Consider the following 21,724-nt stretch of genomic DNA (forward strand, 5'->3'; position numbering starts at 1 on the left):
TTGAAAATGAAAAATCACAAAGCATGAAACATTGTTTGAATATTCTTGACACTGGTACCTCAAGAATACCATTTACCAGCTTCACCTGATTAATTAGCTACAACATGTCTTGGACAAGAACAGCCTGGCCATGATAACACGTGCAGGCCAGTTTCAGACTCAGACGATGTAGTCCCACCACCATTTTAACTTTGTAAAAACCAGTCCTATGTTTTATGATTGCTAAACACAATGAGTACATGGCTATAAACTCTACTGCAAGGCATGATACTGAGATATTCAGACCGGATAAACATTAACATATGCTAAATGTAATAAGATATAAACTCTTCACTCAGAATCATGCCAGGCTTTTCTTACATCTGCAGTTTTGTATTTTTCCACACTATCTAAATGACCTCCAATCCTCACTCTTATACCTGACTGGACTAGAAAACAACTTAAGGAAACTCAGATGTATCTCCTCTAGAGGGAATCTGGTTCCATGCTACATTCAACCTTATATGCAGCCTCATGTTTAAACCTTCTTTTTCACTTGCATACCAGGATAAATCCTTGATTAGATTGCTATCCTTCCAAAATAGCAAATCAAGCTGTTTTTTGCCCAGCACAATACACAGCCGCTTCCTCCTTATTTGTCAAATGCTGTTGATGTATTTTCTGTAGCATTTTCTCAGAATCCCATATAACCTATTAATCTCTATTTATGACAGCAACCCCTCACCAGTTACAGTACAAGTTATTTCCACTTAAGTTAATATGCTTAAGCATGTGTGACTTGATGCAGAACTGCAGCTAAAAAGATATTTATTGATATATACTGATATAGTCTTTACCAAGCCATCTCAACAGACACAGTCCCTTTTGGAATACAAATGGAAAACAACTTTATCTAACTTACTTGACCCCGGATTTGTAGGAAAGTGCATAGGAAATAGTACTGCTTTAAAAGCGATCTAAAATTTAGGAAAAATATGCCATAAAACAGTTATATGTCATAAAACAGCTATAAATTAATACAACCCACGTGTAAGAAATAAATAGAAAGTGGTATCTGAAATGTTAGTTATGATGAGTAAAAAATATCTTAAAAGGATCTTGTTGACATCATTATATAAACACTAAAAACTCTCGTTTTGTCACTCTGGTGTTTCATTCTAACTTTCAAGTCTCATCATTAATTGATCCATCATTTCCCCCATAGACACAGTTTAGTTGACTAAAGGTAAAATGTATTCAGTTGCAGTAATTTCTCAAAACCATATATGAAACAATCTAGAATCTTCCCTGAGGCACACGATGCAGCTGTGTTACCCAGAATTCCCCTCTTTACCTGATCGCTGGGCTGCCTCAGCCCTGGTCAGGAAGTAGTGAAGTTGATCCAGTTTATCAGGCTGCTCCCCCAGAGACTTCTCCAGCCATATGGCTGACCCAGGCCCCGAAGCCTCCCTGAAGGCATTCCACTTCTCTATCAGAGAAAAGAGCTCTGCGAAAGACTTGTGATACCCTTGTCGCAGCATGTCTATGCAGATATTCTTCATGTATGAACTCCGGTAACTAGGAAATTAAAAAGCCTGATTTTAATCCTTTAAATGCTCTCCTGCTGAAAAGGATCAAGATACACAACAACAACAATATATACCAAAATAGAAAACTGAATAAGCCGTGACAAGTGTTCTTTTCATGATTTTTTTCTTGTTAAATACCACTGAATCTTCAAAAGAGAAGAGGAAAAAAAAACACAGTAGGTGTTTAATGCCATTTCTACTAGAACTGCATTATAAATATAACAGGGTTTCGCAATTGAAACCAGCCAGAAAGGTCAATTGAGTTAACCTACACACACAAAAAAGAAAAGAAAAAAACCTACCAAAATGTTCTGGCATTTGTTCACTGCAAGATAAGCTCATAGATTTGCTTAAAACAGTGAGCAGTGGGAAAAGCTAAGTATATACAGCATGTCATAACAATGTATATGTTAAATAGTTTTGCTGGAGGTTATGGAGGCTTAGTTTAAAATGCCTGGCACAGTATTTATTTCAATAGGCTCTGTACATACTGTTTGCTTGTGTTCAATAACTGTCTTCAGCTGGGACTAATTTAGTAATACAGAAGTTTCAAAATTTCAACCTAATTTTTAAACCAGGCGACATACACATTTTCCATTATACCTCTATGGATTTCCAAGTTATTCCACTAATAATCAGGGATTGGATATATGCATTAAAAGGTTCTATAATTAAATACCATCTAGATGTAGCACATTTGTTAAACCTTAATTTAAAGAAATACTGTACTGTACTCCAGACACTCTTTCAAATGGCATGTAGCAGTCTTAGAGCTTACTGAAGGCAGCGCATGAACACAAGGAGACTTGTTATGATATTGGCAGAGGGAAACAGACAGCTTCAGCTGGTGGAATTCCAACAAAACTGAAAATGCTCATGACCGGTAATTCTTCACAATGATTTCATCATGAAAAAAAATTATTTGATAGACCAGATACCAACTATCAAACCAAACGTATTTTTACATTCCACAAAGCAAAAGAAAAAACATTTCTTTTTGTATTACCTCCTGTTATTATTTTTAAGCCAGACCTACAAGATACATGATCAGTTTAGAACAGGGGTTTGGAAACTTTTCAGTGTGAGAGCCACATTATATATTTTACACATTTTCGAGGGCCAAAGGAGGGAACTGGATCCCTCTTCCCTCCTCTTCCTTTGCTTGGGCTGGATAAAAAGGCAAGGCGGGCCAGATGTGACTCACAGGCCATAGTTTGGAGACCCTTGGTTTAGAGTACAGTACTACCACAGTCAGAACTTTGTAAAAGAATTATATCATCTAACTTCTTTCAAATAAGTCAGAAGCAGCAAGAGATGGCCACTCCAGCAGCCTACATGAAAAGGAAGTGTTTTGTTAAGAACTTGCTCTGCTCTTGTGTTTTCCAGCAGACATTTCTGGGCTGGGGTTATTTCCTCTGAAAATTGTTCTGATCTACTAAAAAAAGAAAAAAGAAAAGAAAACCCAGAATAGCAGTTGAAACATACAGTCATGGCTAAAAATATTGGCACCCTTGCAATTCTGTCAGAAAATGCAACCCTTCTCTCAGAAAATTATTGCAGTTGCAAATGTTATGGTACTCATGTGTTCATTTGTTTGGTTTGCATTGGAACAACACACAAAAAAACCAGAAGAAAAGTCAAGTCTGATACAATCCCACACAGAAACCCAAAAATGCACTGGCCAAAACTATTGGCACCCTTCCAAATTGCAAGAAATAATTGCTTGTCAAGCATGTGATGCTCCTTTAATTTGTATTGAGACACACCTGTGTAACACATAGTAATCACACTTGCAACCAGTTAAAATGGAGAAAAGTTTATTCAACCTTTGTGTTGTATGTGATACTCAGCATGGAGAAAAGAATGAAGTGTAAAGAGTTGTCTCTATGGATTTGAGAGAAACAATTGTGGAAAAACATCAACAATCTCAAGGCTACAAGTCAATCTCCAGAGATCTTAATGTTCCTGTGTCCACTATGTGCAATATCATCAAGAGGTTTACAGCCCATGGCACTGGACCTGGACAGAAGAGCAAAATTACTGAAAAATTACAACGAAGGGTTGTTCAAATGGTGGATACAGAACCCAGATTAACTTCCCAACAAATTCAAGCTGATCTGCAGACACAAGATACAACAATGTCAGCTCGCACTATCTGTCGCCATCTGAATGAAAAGGGACACTATGGTAGGAGACCCAGGAGGACACCACTGCTGACACAAAGGCTTTAAAAAGCAAGACTGGAGTCTGCCAAAACTTATGTGGCAAAACCACAATCCTTCTGAGAGAACGCACTGTGGACAGATGAGACAAAAATAGAGCTTTTTGGTCACGGACATCATGGCACTGTTTAGAGAAAAAGAAATGAGGCATTCAAAGCACAGTTCCTACAGTCATACATGGTAGAGATTGAAAGATGATTTGGGGTTGCTTTGCTGCTTCTGGCACTGGATGACTTGACTGTGGTGAATGGTATCATGAAATAAGGTTACTTACCTGTAACCATACTTCTTCAAGTGGTCCTCTGTGCATGCATACATATGGGTCTTGTCTGCACCTGCGCTGATGATCTCAGAAGATTCTAGAGCTAAAAGTAACAATTTTATGGTGTGATGTCCCATGAGGCACATTCTCCACACATCTACCATTCCCCTCAGTTCCTAAAATAAATCCACCGAGCAAAGGTATAGAATTATTAAGGCCTCGTGACGGACAGAGAGGAGGATGGGTAGGTAGCGTGAATTCACAGAGGACCACTCGAAGAACTATGGTTACAGGTAAGTAACCTTCTTTTCTTCATCGTGGCCTCTGTGAATGCACACGTATGGAAGACTAGCATGCTTCACTTACCGGCAGGTGGGACATCACGGTAGAAAGGAAGCTAAGACAGCTCTGCCAAAACCAGCATCAGTGCGCGCTCTGACATCTAGCTGGTAGTGCTTGACAAAGGTCGATGGAATGGACCAAGTTGAAGCATGGCAGATATCTGGAATATCTGTCCCTCTTTGGAAGGCAAGTGAGGTATAAAGTACTCTGGCTGAATGAGCCTTAAGCTGGTCTGGTGGTGGTTTTCCTGACAGCTGGTGAGCAAGGGATATGGTCTGCACTATCCATCTGGAGACAGATTGTGAAGATGCTGGGCTTCCCTTGTTAGGACCATGGAAACAGATAACTAGCCTGTTGGTGGTCCAGAAATCCTTATTTCTGTTCAAATAGATTGCTAAGGAACATCGAACATCGATCTTATGGAGCATGTGCTCTAGGGGAGATGAAGGAGATTTGAAGAAGGAGGGTAGAATGATTGGTTGGTTTCTATGGAAATCAGTTAGAATCTTTGGGAGGAAAGAGACATCAAAGTACAGAGTCACCTTGTCAGGATGAAATTGGATGAAAGGAGGGTCCGACCTGAGAGCAGCAAGCTCACTGGCTCTCTTAGCCAAAGTGACAGCTACCAAAAATGCTGTTTTGAAGGTAAGTAGTTTGAGGTCGGATGTGGCCATGGGTTCGAATGGAGGGCGCATAAGCACATTAAGAACGATTTGCAGTGACCATTGAGGGGTAATACGTTGAGGTGGGGGGTGGGTGTTGTTAAGTCCTTTAAGAAACTTTTTCACAGCTGGGTGAGAAAAAAGTCTTGCAGAAGAGGAGTCATCAGGTTGGTGTGCAACAATCGCTGCAACGTAAACTCTGAAAGTTGGGAGAGATAAGCCCAAATTAAAGAAATTAAGAAGGTAAGTGAGTAAGGTTTTGATGGAGACAGGTATGGCAAGTAAGTTGTCGTCTGTCGTGTATTTAAGGAAGAATTTCCACTTGTTTTCGTACAGGAGTCTCATGGACGGCTTTTAAGCTTGATCTAAGACTGATCGGTCAGGAGTATCCTCCAAGCTGTCAAGTAAAGGGATGATAGGTCTGGGTGGTAGACCATCCCACCGTCCAAAGTCAGAAGATCGGGGAGCAGAGGGAGTCGAAGTATGTCTGTCGAGATCGATCACAGGTAAGGGAACCAGGGGGCTATCAAGATTGCATCAGAATGAAAGTGATGGATTCGAATCACTGTTTGTTTTATTAGTGGAATCGGGGGAAAGAGATAAAGAGGTCCCCTTGACCAATTGACCATGAAAGCATCTCCTATGGAACCGGCATCTGTTCCAGCTCGAGTGCAGTAAGTTATGCATTTTGTGTTCGATCTCGAGGCAAACACATTGACATCTGGTGTTCCCCAGCGGCGGCAGAGGAGGTGGAAGACCAAAGTCTTGAGGGACCACTCGTGTGATCTCGATGTGAGGTGACTCAGATGGTTCGCTAGGTAGTTCTCCTCTGTGGAGATGTGTACTATTGGGAATATATGGTGCTGGTAGCACCATTTCTAGAGGTCGACTGTCAGGTAGAGGAGGGAGGAGGAGTGGGTGCCACCCTGTTTGTTGACATAAAAGAGGGCAGTGGTGTTGTCCGTTGCCAGTTGGACTACACGGCCTCGAATAAGTGGTAGGAAAGCATGGAAGGCTTTTATGATTGCCATGAGTTCCAGGTGATGTATGTGTAATGTCAATTCCCATCTCATGCAGAGTCCATGAACCCTGTATTGCAGGCAATGAGCACCCAATCCAGAGGGACTGGCGTCCGTAGTGTTTTGTACAGTCAGTTGAAGAGGACGGAACGGACAGCCAACAAGAAGATTGGACATTGTGGTCCACCAGGTGAGTTGATACAAGAGTTCTGGTGTTACTTGCAGTCGTTTCGATTGGTTGTCTGTTTGCAGATCGAATTGTGTGAGGATCCACACTTGAAGGGATCTGAGCTTGAGTCTTGCATGTTGGGTGACTGAAGTTGTCGAGGACATGAGTGCCAGTAGATGTTGGGTGTGCCGAGCTGTGATCAAAGCTCAAAGTCGAAACAAAGCTATGGCATGCTTAAGTTTCAGGATTCTTTATTGTGGAATGAATGCTCTGGCTTGTATGGAATTGATTCAGGCTCTGATGAAGGTAGTTACAGTACGTATTTGGGATGGTTCCAAATGCGATTTGGAATGCTTTTGAAGAGTGTGTAGGGTAATGCGGGTGGCTCTTATGGCGTTGAGACAAGAGTGTGCTACAGTGAGCCAATCGTCAATCTAAGGGTAGATGTGGATACCCTGGAGGCGGAGGAAAGCCGCAACCGGTGCCATGCACTTTGTAAAGGGGCCATTGAGAGTCCAAATGGGAGGGAGCAGAATTGGTAAGCTGAGTTGTTGATGTGGAAACGGAGGTACTTATGGTGGGCTGGATGGATAGATATGTGAAAATAGGCGTCCTTGAGGTCGATCAGGATGAACCAGTCTCCCTGTGAAAGAAGGGAAATAATGGTGTCACGTGTGAGCATTCAAAACTTTTGAGGTCTGATATAGGTATTAAGATCCCTTAGATCAAGGATTGGACAGAAACCTCCATCTTTTTTCAGTACTGTGAAATATTTGAGCTAGAAACCATAAGGGGGGTCATTAACTGGAACCGACATAATGGCTTGCTTGTTAAGTGGAAATTTCTTCTTGAAGGGCGTCAGAGTACGGAGTAAACTTAAGAATGCCCAAAGGAGGAACGGATTCAAACTCAATACGATAACCTGATGAAATAATATTAAGAACCCACTTGTCGTTTGTGATGTGTTTCCAGAATGGAAGAAAAGGTCGCAATCTTGGAAAAACTGGACCATAGAGATTTAGAGGAACATGAATAGGGGTATCAATAGCCTTCCCTTGTGCCTTTGGTAGAGATTGGTGTTGTTGTTGTTGGTTTCAAACACGGGCAGTTGATGTCGATGGTCCTGGTGTCAAGATAGGTCTATCGGATTGTTAGTGCCGAAAAGGTCGGTATGATTGATATCACTGGAATGGTTGGAAAGGTTATTGATAATATTGGGAGGTTCTATATTGTGGCTTGTAGGAATGAAAGGATGATTAGTTCATATAAGTCTTAGCTGTTTTATGAATTTTATGAAGATTCTCGATGGTGTCATCTGTTTTTTGGTTGAGGAGTCCGATGCCATCAAAAAGAAGCTCCTCGTTTCTGTGTTTGCCATTGTCACTGAGAGATGTAGACCTGAGCCAAGTGTGTCTACGAATGGCTATAGAAGACGCTAGGGATTTAGAAGCGGCTTCAGCAGCATGCTGGGCAGCGATTTTCTGTTGCTTTGCCAGGAAAGTGGCTTCCACATGGACATTCATGAGGTCTGTTCTGATGGATTCTGGGGCAGACTCAAGGATGGACAGGATTTTTGCCCATATATGTCATTGGTAGGCGCCCATCGCTGCCTGGTAGTTAGCTGTTCTGAGCAAAAAAGACTGTAAGGAATAAATTCTTATAGCCATGACACCAAGTTTTCTCTCCTCTTTGTTAGTTGGTGAGATCGATGATTTACCTCTCGATTTGGGCAAATTGAATTCAACTATGATGGAGTTCGTGGCAGGATGTTTGGCTAGGAATTCCATGTCAGGACCATGGGTTCTGTACATGTTGTCTTTACGTCTAGACATTCATAAATTTGAAGGTGGTGTATCCCAGGCATCTTGAATTATTTGCATCATGGCAGGTATAAAAGTCAGGCTTAGAGACTGTGATTTCTCATTATGGATGTCATCGAAAATTATTTCTGCTTCAGGGGAAGAAGGTTTTTCTGAAGTTTGAGTGCAGAAGCCATGCGAGAGACCAAATTGGAATATGAAGTAAAGTCCTTTGATGGAGAGGACAGGTGTGTGTCAATAGGATTAGATTCAGGAGTAGATATTGGCAGGAGATTCCGGTGATGATTCTGCATCAGTGTCCTGATCGGAGGCCGATGGAGTAGGTGAAGAGTCATCATCTTAGCAGGAAGTCGTTTGAGATGTATGTATTTTAGATGGTACAGGTTGAGATACCGAAGTTGGTGTAACGTGCCGATCCTTTAAAGAATGTTTAGGTTGCTTCATTGGCTGGACACTTGCGGAGTGAGAATGGCGTTTCTTCGATGTCGAGAGTGATGTTGATGTCGAAGGGAGTTCCGTAGGCTTCGATGTCAGTGTCGAAGGTGGAGCCTGTGAGCAGTGTGGTGGAGATTCATGACAGGATTGTTTTGCTGGGGTCGTTTGAGAGAAACCATGGTATGCTTCCATTTGAAATTGATTAGCAAAAAGAAAGAAATTGCCCATGCCAAGTTGTTGGAAGGCAAGCTGTTGGTAGGCTGGGAAGAATGGGCATTGGTAACATTGACCAAATTGAGATATTGGAACGGGTGGCTCAACATGTTTCCTCTTTTCCTTACGTTTCCCTGGAGATCGAGGAGGAGTTTCAATTCAGATGGCTCGGTGTCAAAAGCCCGCCCTGAAATTGGGCTCGAATGGGCAGTGGCCGGACTGGATGGAAACTCAGTCCCGATGTGGCCAGTGGAGGGAGAGAAGCTACCAGGCAAGGCTGGAGCTTGTGCTGAAGGAATATGCACCTCATCCTGTTCCACTAAAGAACCTGGAGCCTCCATAGAAGATTTTTCCAAAATTGGAGAGGGTGGATGTTTTCCAGGTGGATCCAGGCGAACAGATTTAACTTTTTTAGACTTCTTGGTAACAGGTTTTTCTTTCTTAGATTGTTTGTGCTCCTTCATGGCTTTAGATTTGGAAGCCCTAGGCATATTGGAGCCTTCCTTGGAGTGGGGCGAAGGAGTAGAATGGCCCTAGGGGTGGCGGATGAAGTTTGCTGCGACAGAGCTGCTTCTGAATGCGAAGCCTCACCAGGAGCCACAGTAGCAGGGTTCATGGCTGCTTCCCAAAGGTGAGATCTTAATCTTTGGAGCCTGTGTTTCAGCGCAGGTTTGGTAAAACTTTTACAAGCTCCGCAGGACTGGGTTTGATGTTCCTCACCCAAACAGAATAAACACTTATCGTGGCCGTCAGTAGATGGAATTTTACTACTGCAGCCGACAAAGTGCTTGAAAAGACTTGAAGAGGCCATAAAGGGCGGGAAGGAAGGAAAAGGACGGTTGAAAGTCCCAGGAAAGAGAAGGAAGGGGGGAAATCTGGAGAATTGTAGGGGGGATCGAAGAGGAAATAACTCATGGGAGATCAGAACAGGAAAGGATCGATGAGTAGATAATTGAAAGAGGTAATTGCTTATTAGCAGCAGAAAAAAGGCCAAAATATCGCTCTCTTTCTTCCGTAGAACCTTTCAGCACAGTGGAAAAAAGAAACTGAGGGGAACAGTAGGTGGGAGGAGCACCTAGACCCGCCTAGAGTATTCTTAATTGACTAGATAGGCGGGATATAAATAAAATAAAATAAAATAAAATAAAATAAAATAAAATTTAAATAAATAAATAAATAAATAAATAAATAAATAAATAAATAAATAAATAAATAAATAAATAAATAAATAAATAAATAAATAAATAAATAAATAAATGTGTCTCATGGGAAATTACACCATAAAATTGTTACTTTTAGCTATAGAATCTTCCGAGATCGTCAGCACAGGCGCAGACAAGACCCATATGTGTGCATTTACGGAGGCCACTATGAAGAACTGAGGATTACCAAAGAATTTGGGGGCACAACCTAGTGGCCAGTGTCAGAAAGCTGTGTCTCCACCAGAGGTCATGGGTTTTCTCGCAAGACAATGACCCGAAACACATTTCAAAAAGCCCTCAGAAATGGTTATAAATAAAGCGCCGGAGAGTTCTGAAATGGCCAGCTATGAGTCCTGATCTGAATTCCATAGATTCTCAAAACAGTGGTTGGGAGAAGGCATCCTTCAAATCTGAAGGTCCTGCAGCGGTTTGCAAAAGAAGAGTAGTCCAAAATTCCAGTAGAGAGGTGTAAGAAACTCATCCATGGTTACAGAAATGCATTGATTTCAGTTGTTTTTTCCAAAGGGGGTGCAACTAAATATTAAGTTAAGGGTGCCAATAATTTTGGCCGGTGCATTTTGGGGTTTCTTTGTGGGGTTGTATCAGATTTGACCTTTCTTCTCTGGTTTTTTGTGTGTGTGTTGTTCCAACACAAAACAAAGAAATGAACATGTGAGTACCCCAACATTTGCAACTGCAACAATTTTCTGACAGAATTGCAAGAGTGCCAATATTTTAGGCCATGACTATATGAAGAATGGAGGAGGATTGTGAACATCTCTGCTCATCAAGCACCACTTGCATCTGTCACTGGCAGGAAGTATAAGAAACAACAGTACTTGAAGCTATGCAAAGAAGGGTAGGCATGTTCGTCTGTTGCCTTGGGTGCCAAGATGAGGAGGCACGGAGATAAGCTTGCTCGCTCTGTTTGTTTATTTACAGCCTGCCAAAGGCAGGTATGCATAGTAATTATCTCCCAACATACTATTCCAAAGATATGTGGGTCGACTGGGAATAAATAACAAAAATGAATTTCTAGCAACACTGTACTTCCACCAAATTAGCTTTAAAGTTTGTTTTTTCTGCTCCTCTTTACTTTCACTTAACATTATCAAATAATATAATCACTACAATCACTACTAAAGGTAAAGGTTCCCCTTGACAATTTTTGTCCAGTCGTGTTCGACTCTAGGGGGCGGTGCTCATCCCCGTTTCCAAGCCATAGAGCCAGCGTTTGTCCGAAGACAATCTTCCGTGGTCATATGGCCAGTACGACTTAGACACGGAACGCTGTTACCTTCCCACCGAAGTGGTCCCTATTTATCTACTTGCATTTGCATGCTTTCGAACCGCTAGGTTGGCGGGAGCTGGGACAAGCGACGGGCGCTCACTCCGTCGCGTGGATTCGATCTTACGACTGCTTGGTCTTCTGACCCTGCAGCACAGGCTTCTGCGGTTTAGCCCGCAGCGCCACCACGTCCCTGCTACACTACAAATAATTGTAAACATTAAAACCACAAACAGGTGACATTATGAAAATGATAGGGTGTATGTGCTGGTGGGAACCATTTACCATAGTGCCAGCTTGTGTGAAGGTTCCCCTCTTGTAAAATAACGGCTAAGGAGATACTGTCTGAGACAGGGTGAGATCAGAGTAAAGTTGTGGAACACCTACATTCTCAGCCTTAAATTGGCTATAGAGTTTGTGTGGCAGATTGGCAACAATGTGGATTAAATAAATTCAACACACTGGAGACAGCATACTGTGAGAGCTGAAGCAAAACAAAACTAACTGGGCTAGAGTGCTAGGTAACTAAGGGTCTTGCTCCACCACTGGTTTACAGCCTTCTGAAGAATGAATACTTTTTCATGGTGGAGTTTGCCCCAGACCTAGATCAGCAGTCATATGAAAAGGTCATACTGTACTCTGCTTCTGCATCATAAACTCTAGCAGAGTTTCTAACTCTCCTGCTGCTTTCACAACTGGCCTAGCAATGAAAGTGGAATTCAAGAAGCTGAGGGAGTTTCTGCAGCAGAGTCTTTGATGTCTGGAGCAAGGGAGTGAGAAAAGCAAGAAGTTCTTCATCTTTGCAAGTGAAATTTGCAAGAAGAGTTTCCTCAATGGTTGTTTCTCAAGATGGATTAGGAAGAGAATATGACTATTTGGGGGAGGAGACATTTTAGGGACTCCCCCCCTTTTTTTTTGAAGAGGCAATGTCTAGGTTTTGAGTCACAGAACACTGGTTGATTGCTTAAAAAACAGAAGGTAGAGACCATGGCTTTATAATTAGAAAAAATATAGGTGATAGCACAGCCAAAGAAGAAGATTGCAAAAACTTAAAGTAAAATGAAAAGGAGAAAGTATATAATGCAGCAATTAACTTTATTTATTTTATTTATATCCCACCCATTTAGACCAAAGTCTACTCTGGGCGGCTAACAACAATATTAAAATAAAATAAAACAACAATATTAATACACTAGAGGATGGTGAAATAAGTTAGGTATTGACAGGAGGGAAGGCCTGTTTGAAGAGCCTTCTTGTTCTTTCTCTTTGGGCCTCCCTTGGGGTTAGGCTCCTCAGCTGCCTCTCCTGGCTAGAGCGAGTGATACTGGTAGATCTAGGTGGGAGAAGGCATTCCGCCAGATATTGAGGCCCTAAACCGTTTAGGACTTTATATGTCATCATTAATACTTTGAAATCAATGTGGAAACGAACAGGTAACCAACACAAGGCCACCAGAGTGGGGGAGATATGTTGATGTTTTCTCAACCCAGTAAGAAGTCTGGCTGCCGCATTCTGCACCATTTGAAGCTTCCACAGTAATCTCAAAGGTAGCCCCACGTAGAGAGCATTACAGTAGTCTAATCTCAAGACTACAAGCGCATGGACCAGAGTGGTGAGTGGTGTGGGTGAGTGATGAGCTTTTGAACTGTAATTCAAAAGCTGAAAAGACTTCTAAAAAAGTAAAGAAGATGTATAATCCCTAAGGTATAGCTAACAGCAACACAACATTTCAACTTTGAAGTAAAAAAAATTCAATAAAATGATGCAAATAGTAAATTCCGAAGACAGAAAAGCTAAACAAAGAAAGAGCACCAGCTGGTCAGGACACAAGACCTTGTCCTCACTCAGTATTTGTACTTTCTTCTCTGCACGCACACACACACGCACAAACATGCACACAGACACACACAGACACAGACACACACACAGACACAGACACAGACACAGACACAGACACAGACACAGACACACACACACACACACACACACACACACACACACACCAAAACAGTAATGTATCCTGGTGTACTAAAATGCAGGGCTGAAATAAATGTCAACAGAATCAAAGTGGGACAAAAAACTTTGCTTCCTTCCCCCCACCCTTCACTGCCAGATGGTGATGTATTTTTGTTCTGCATTACTAAAATTTGTTCTAGTCTAGGATCTACTCATGTGGACCTTAATGCTATGTTGTTCCAAGCTGATTCATGCACTTTGTGGATGTCATTTGATTGTTTCCTTATGGGCATTTTTCTATTAGTGAGTCTCCACCCCTCTTTGCCACATAGGTGGGTAAAAGGAAGGGAGAGGGTAGAGAAGATAGGCAAAAGGGAAGGGCAACCTGTATTGAAAACAAGCCATCAGAAAGCAATTCTCGATGCATGTGGGCACACAATACTGGGACAAAGTACTGCTCTGCAGTACATCCAGCAACAAATACCACCTGCCCCCCATATATGAAATGCAAATACTAGGGTTGTTTGCAAAAAACAAAACAAAACCCCCAGAATAACCAAGAACAACTTCAGAATGATGTGAAACAACACCATTGTGTGGACATGCTCTCAGAAATACAAGGAATCAGAAAACAGTTTGCTAACTGTGTGAGGGTTCAGATTTTATTTCTTGTTCGGCTCCAAATAAATCATCAGACTTGCGAGGTTTGGAAATCGGAGTAATATTTATTGCATTACTGAACAAAAAACCAGTGTCTGCAAATGTATTCCAACCTTCTTTCCCCTCCAACAATGGGTCGGATAGGGGTTTCCATTATTCAACCTGAAAGGAGTTTCCCCCTTGAACATCCCACAGTCCCGGCCAGTCCATAGCATATCCCCGGCTTAGTATCTGCCCAGTCTCCCCTTCCAGTAAGGGGACAGTGTCCTCGTCTCGGTCTTCCAGCCAGGCCAATTCTCTGGTGGGAACCTGCCAGGGCCCCCAAACTGTCCCCTCATTAGCATCTCCCTCACCGTCCATTCTATTCTCTCTCTTCTTTCTCTTTCTACCTTCTCCTTTATCTCTTCCAACTTCCTCCTCCACTCTTTAGTCTCTCTCACTCACTCCAATACAAAAGCTCTGGGGTACTCTCTCTCCTCCTCCTGGCATCCGCTTCTTGCTTCGGTATTCTTAGCTTTTCCACCTTCCCGTCCATGGGTCCTCTGTCCAGAACCATTCCCAGCCTGGCGGTAACTCCTCCTCACCCCACCTTATATCTGCCAGACCAGCCTCCACCCAGGGTTTCCGTTCTCTTCCTGCCAAGATTGTCCCACGTTCTTCAACCGTCAACCCCTTCAAATTATCCTCTATCTTCCCCGAGTCTATTCCCAGTGGCCTTATCTTCCTGGGTGGGGAAATTGGCAGGGTCTGTACTTCCTTGTTGGCAGTAGGTGGGAGGGACGGCAATCTCACGAGAGGGACTTTAATCTCACCCCCGGCCTTACAAACTGGTTAACAATGAAATCCTAACTCAAATGTATTTTGTCTGTAGGGAATTAAGAATAAACATCTGCCAGATTCCCTTAAGCTGGTAGAAATGGCCTTGTGACAGTGAGCACCCATTCTACTGGTTGATGTCAAACATCTGCCAGCAGAAGGATTTGCCTACAGAACTGCTGGCTAACATCTGCCAGCATAAAAGCCCCCAAAATGGCACAGAAGGAACAGCACAAAGGAAGAACCAAGTTAGATCTAAATCTCTTCCGGCAGAGAGACCTAGCCACAACACCAGCTTAAAGGTAGGTGAAGGTGAGAGCAATCCAGCATCTCTAAACTAGGAGAGGTTTGGATTCTCCACAGCATCCATTGGTGTTGTGTTGGCTCTGTTATGTTGCCTACTTAGGGCAGCATTCTAAATCCAAAGATTCAACAGAAGTGTTAGTTGCACTAGAGTACACCCATTGAATCAGTGGGGATTTGGTAAGTCAACGCATTTGTAAAATCCATTGATTCAAATGGACCTACTTGACTTAGTTTAGTTGATTCGCCAAATCCCCACTGATTCAGTAAGCGTACGCTACTGCAACGTAGGCTAAACAACAAGATTTCATCAAATAAGTGAAAAGTAAAAATGAAACAGTACAAAGTGATGAACTGGAACAAAAAATGAACAGAGAAAAAATGACCAACAGACCTTCAAAGAAAGAACAGAATCAGAAAAGCAGGTGGTAACTTTGGATACTGACAGAATGAGCAAACTCAGGGGCTTTAGGGATATATTTGTGCCTTGAGCACTTTACATGGCCTGCACAGAGCCCAAAAATTGCCATTTTAAGCTGTGTTGGGGAAATAAACAGGAAATACCTAGAGGAGCACATGCACTTTTTTCTTTTTAAATTTTTGAGGGGTAGGGGCACTCGGGGGCCACCTCCATGGCACCTGACGTGACAACCACTTGACCAGTTTCCATGTTATTTTACTTTTTTCTTTTTCTAAAAGATTCTTAGAGACCACAAAATGTCCCTTGAGGCTGCACAATGCCCACTGGCTGCACTTTGCTCACCCCTGAATTACAGGAAGGAAAGAACTACAAATAGAAATGGGTTAGAATGAAAACAAAAAAATCTATTGTAGCAGAAAAAGAAAGGGACCCAACCCTATTAGGGAAAAAAATGAAAAAGAAGATGAGAAAGGTGTAGGGATGATTCAGAGCACAAAAAAGATAATAGGCTGAGAAAGAATGTGGTCAATATCAAAAGAATAATAAATCTATTTGACAGGGGACAAAACATTTGGCAACTAAACATTAAAAACAAATTCTTGTAATTCAGTCATAGCAATAGATGCTATTTGTATTCTTAAGCTCATAGGGACACATGTAGCAGTACCAAAAGGTACATCCACATAGTTAATTTTGTGTATTAAAGTTTGTCACAAATAGCATGGTACCCATATTGCATCTGCATTAGTTTTTATCACCTGCACTAGTGCTTATTGACTTTATATTTCTTGAGGATTTCTCCTGTGCTTCTAGATTTAACATGCAACTAATAAAATGAAAACAGGATATGTGTTTGTGTGAGAGTAAGAAAATAAAATAACAATTTGTTTTATGAAGATGAATATTACCATGGATAAGAAAAGCCAGCCCCAATTCTAGCCATCTCTCAATGTAACATCTGAGTATGAATATTGGTTTTAAACACACAGTTTTTCAATAGGTAGAATGGCCTCTGGGGGCATCTACTGGAAACTCAGTAATATTGCAGTCAAATCTTATTATTAAAGCGATGCATGGCTTAACAATAGAACAGCCAAACAAAAGCAACTGTAAAATATAATCACATATACCGCGTATAATCCTTATCCACAGCATCACTGGGTATTTTCATTCCGAGCTTTTGTATCTCAATTGGATATAGATTATAAACACAGAAGAGAATACAAAACATGAAGTGACTTGCTGAAATTATAAAAAAATAATTAATTACACTTTTCCCTTGAATTGCATGGATCTGAGAAGCACCGTTTTTATGATACACCTTATAATAAATAAATAAATAAATATTCCAATAAATAAATATTCAATAAATACTTTGTTGCTATTCTTCTTAAGGAAGGTAGGTCTCAGGCTTATCTCTCCTGTCATAGCAGCTCCATGTGGTGGCTGGAGAAGGTGCTGGGGCAAGCCAGAAGTTTGACACAGGTCAGGAGACGTGTGTGTGTGAATCAACTGTTGATGCTTTGTAGTTATGTTTGGGGGGGGCATAAGAATTATACACAAATTTTGAAATTAATTTAATTGTATTAAATTAACCACAGGGATATGGCACCCGTAACCCCAGTGTTAGGAGAAGTGTATTCCTAAAATAATGTAATGGCAGAAATCCTACTGAGCACTACATTTGCGTACCTCAATATAATGCAAGCAGTAATTCTGATTGTGCCAGGGTGGAAGTGCCAATTAAAAAGCACATCTTGCAGGTGCAATGAACAATCCTCACTGTGTGTGTGGGCATAACACCCAGAAAATTCACACATGTGTAACTATGTTATATGAAGATAAGCAAGATTCTGGGTGATAACTATTTAGAAATCAATCAAATAAACAAATCTTTTGAGTAAATAATATGTTAAATCAAATTGCATTAATGAAATTTAAATAATTTGGATAAATCATGCTGATTTTAAGGTGTAAGAGGGTGGATGCAAAATATGTCCTCACATCTTTAGACAGATGTCAGGACATGTTTTGCATTAGAGAAAGATCTTTCAGTACAAGGCTTTCTTCATCTGCCGTGCGGTCCAGAGAAATGTCCCATGATATTGTCCAGACTCCTTCACATGTCTTTAAGTACTTCCTAGGAGACTGTGACTTGATGCAGTTACATAAACCATTCCCACCACATTTTGTTGATAGTAGATTGAATACAAATTAATATATTGTTTACAAACAAAGAAATCAAGCAGAAACATATCCAGGAACATCAAGGATTCTGTTTTGGATTTATTACAGCAGCAATGGCACACTGTTTAATATTGCTTTGTAGTGCTGAGCTCAATGATGGAAAGAGCTCATACTTAACTAGGACACTGGGATACCTTCAGCTTATATACTCCCCACATTCCATCACAGAGAATCACACTCAGGTAAAAGTTGAGCAAAAGTTTTTCAAAAAAGAAAAAGCCTTCAACCAGCCACTTCAGAACTAGTATATTGGTCTCAATATCGTGTTCCATGGGTTTGAAGTAGTAGATTGGAATCAACAAAAAGTTCATGACAAAATAGACCTGTTAGTCTTAAAGGTGCAACAGGAAAAGTTTTCATGATTCTGAGCTTCTAACTTTACATATAACTTTTAAATCCTGTCTTAAGACAGCTGAAAACAAAAAGCAAAACATATAGTGGTAAGGCAGTGTTCCCACATTTCATAAAATACTAAGCAAATGTGTGAGTACTACAGCTCACACATTCTATCAGAGATGGACAATTAAAGCCCCACAGATATTTTTGGATTTCAACTCCTATAATTTCAACTCCTTATTATTTGCTCTTTTGCTTGAAAGGAACTGCCTTCCAGCAACGTCTGGTAGGTCAGTTTTTCACTCTCTTTTACATTATTAGAGTCAAAAGACCTTAAGAAATGCTGAAATATCATTTCTTCTGTTTTAACTTTAATTCTAAATAGTTCTTACTGAACAAAATCTGACTTTTTACTTTGCTTTAAAATTTAAGCTTATGTACTTTTGATACCTTCCTTTTTAAAGATGAAAGGCAAAAACAATTGTATTAAATTAACCATAAATGCATATGGCTATTGGAATATGTTTCAAAATTAAATTGTTCAGTGGTTCTGTTATTAGCAATAATATGAAGTATGTAGATAGAATTCTACAATGTTGATTCTGAAACCAAATTCAAATTCTTTTAAAAATCTTGTTGTACTTATCCTAAAATGCAGTTTAGAAAAGCATATATCATCATTAGGTCATGAGGACAGAAACGAAAATGTAATAATCCCTTGCAACAGTAAATAAAATTCTAGAAAGTTAAGAAATATAGGTAGCAGGCTACTCTCTTTTATGTTAAATGATATGCTAATGATCACCATTGTAATTTTTCCATCCACAAAGCAGCAGGTTAAAATTTTATAGTAGATGAGGAAGAAAAAGAGACATATGACATAAAATCAATGCACAATTTAACGGCAAAGTTTAACATTTTTAATATAAGTTATGTAATAATACTTAACAATATTTAATGACCGAAATTTTAGCAGAATACAGTAAGAATATCATTTTGCATAAGTGTAAATATATTAAATATTGGCAGACATCTTTACATCATAATTACTTTCTCAACAATCTGCCTTTCCTTTAATGCAAAGAGTGCATCTAACTGAATTGTTAAATGTCAATTTAGTCACATCTCACAGCATGAGTAAGAATTCTTTAATCAACACAAATACACATTCATTCTTGTTTAAGACCTTGCAACCAGTTCAGTAATGCCAAAATCAAGTAGAAGATTATAGGTAATGATGATATTTGTGCAAATTAACGAAAGTACTCTTTAACAGCAAAGATACTGCAGTATTTTAAAATATATTTGTTAACTATCAGTGATGTGGGGGAACAGCCCAAGTTCCAACCCCGATATGCTTTGAATTGATATGAATACCTACAGTAACCACAGGAAAATGTTTTTATTACAATGTTAAATGAATCCAAAATGCAATTTTGAAGAGGAGACATTATTTATCGATGCTGGAAGAAAATGCTATTCCCCATAACTTGAAGGCAACATTCTTTAAAATATAATAATTAATGCCATTAATGTAAAGTAATCAAAAATAAAAATAAAACAAAAAAGAGGCATGTGTCTTTCCAAAACTAACAACTGTGTTAGGATTACTGTGTTTTAAATGTTTGTGGATTAGTTTGTTTCAGCTGTTTCAATCAGATGGCTGATAGTCAAACACACCCATCCATACAAAGGAAAAAATAGTAACTACGGCTAAAACAATGAGGGGTAAAAGTGGTAACAGTAGTATTGCTATTCTGTACATGTTTATTCAGAAATAAAGCACCTGTGTATAAAAAGCAGCCAAAGTTTGTACATTTCAACACACAGTCCAAAAGTATACAAGAATAGACACACAATCAGAAAAAAATAACGAAACTTATTTCTTGCTATGTGCTGCTAATCTAATACCTGTAGCAGGAAAGAAACCCACAGGTCCAATTAAGGTTGCAAAGAGAGAGAGAGAGAAATAGAAGAGTCTAGACAAGCAATTTCATGGTGGAGTCTCCCTTTGAAGACAAGCAAGCATCCTAATAAGCATTATCCTCCAAACACATTCTGATGTACATACCACAATCTATTTTTCCTGTTATAAAAGAGAAGACTGGATAAGTACCAGAAACTTTTAATTGCTCCAATCCTTTGGCCTGGTTCAGACAGAATGACAATTTAATTTTGGTCATTAAGATTACACACCTGTATATCAGCACTAAGCTTGCAGGCTATTTCTTTACCAAAATATAAAAAACCTTTCACTAACTAGCTACAGGGTACCCAGTGTAGCTTAGTGGATTGAATAATGAACTAGAATGCTGAAGTCCTGGGTTCGATTCCTCAGCTTTGCCATGGAAACTCACTTGAAAGGTAAGAATTGGTAAAACTTCTCCTTAAATACCTCACTTACCTTGAAAGCCTTACCAGGGTCACTACAAATCAGTTCTGTAACAACTAACAACTAGCTACAATGTTATATTATCTCTGTATACAGGAAACTGGTTATTAACTCCTCTTGAGCAAATCAAGGTTTATTAGGTTTTTTGAAACAAGGGCAACTACCACACTCCTCAACTTTATAAGAGTTGAGGAGTGTAGTAGTTGCCCTTGTTTCAACGAGGGCAAGGGAACACCACTACATGCCCCATACGCAGCCTGGGAAAGTTACCATTCATTGTATAAATAAATATATCAATAAAGCAAATTCTAATTCCATGTTTTCTGTGGATCCTAGAAAGGCTACAGGACCTGATGGCATTACTGGTCGTGTGCTCAAAGATTGTGCTGATCAGCTGGCTGGGGTTTTCACCAAGATCTTCAATGGATCTTTATCACAGTCTATTATTCCATCCTGTTTGAAGGCCTCCTTTATTGTTCCACTCCCAAAGAAGAACCCTATTAACAACCTCAGTGATTATAGACCAGTGGCACTTACATCTTAACATCATGAAATGCTTATATATATGTTGTAAGCCGCCCAGAGACCTTCGGGTAGTGTGGGCAGCATATAAGTTAAATAAATAAATAAATAAATAAATAAATAAATAAATAAATAAATAAATAAATAAATAAATAAATAAATAAATATTATCTCTTTCACCTCAAATGGATAAATATCAGTTTGCATACAGAACTAGCAGATCTATGGAGGATGCCATAGCTATTACTCTCCACACTGCGTTGACTCAACTAGAACAGCAAGGAACCTATGCAAGGATGCTTTTTGTGGACTTTAATTCTGCATTTAAATCAGTCCTTCCATATGGATTAGTGTCTTTAGTAAAAAAACTAAAGTGTCCAAACTCACGGAGCTTGGGTTTTCACATTCAATTTGTTCTTGGATTATGGACTTTCTATCTGGCCACTCCCAGAGACTTAGATTGGGGAATTACACCTCTTCAGCTCTCATTCTTAGCACTGGAACACAACAAGGAATAAATCAGATATTCAGCCATTAGTTATAAATGGAGAGCAAGTGGAACAGGTAACCAGTTTTAAGTTTCTGGGTGTTATCATCAATGAGGACCTGTCCTGGGGCACTCATATTGCAGCAGTGGTTAAGAGGGGCCAGCAGAGACTCTATTAGCTGAGACTTCTCAGGTGACAACAACTGAATGGAAAACTGCTGGTAACCTTCTACTGCTGTATCATTGAGAGTATTTTAATCTATTGCTCTGGTATACAGTTTGCTAACTGTACAATGGCAGATAGGAAAACGCTCCAGAAGATTATTATAATGGCCCAGAGGATCACTGGTTGCCCTCTTTCCTCTTTGGAAGATCTCTATAA

General features: G+C 40.1%; 1 protein-coding gene across 2 annotated transcripts in view; it reads right to left on the minus strand.

The window, feature by feature from the left end:
• The window catches only part of TTC29 (tetratricopeptide repeat domain 29), a 158,503-nt gene that overhangs the window by 116,849 nt on the left and 19,930 nt on the right, over nucleotides 1-21,724 (minus strand). For both annotated transcript variants that reach the window (XM_020782992.3, XM_020782991.3), the window contains exon 5: nucleotides 1,334-1,557. In XM_020782992.3, the coding sequence (XP_020638651.1) occupies nucleotides 1,334-1,557 (224 nt within the window). The remainder of the gene's footprint in view (nucleotides 1-1,333; nucleotides 1,558-21,724) is intronic.

This window comes from Pogona vitticeps, chromosome 5 (assembly GCF_051106095.1).
Source record: "Pogona vitticeps strain Pit_001003342236 chromosome 5, PviZW2.1, whole genome shotgun sequence".
NCBI classification, from domain to species: Eukaryota; Metazoa; Chordata; class Lepidosauria; order Squamata; family Agamidae; genus Pogona; species Pogona vitticeps.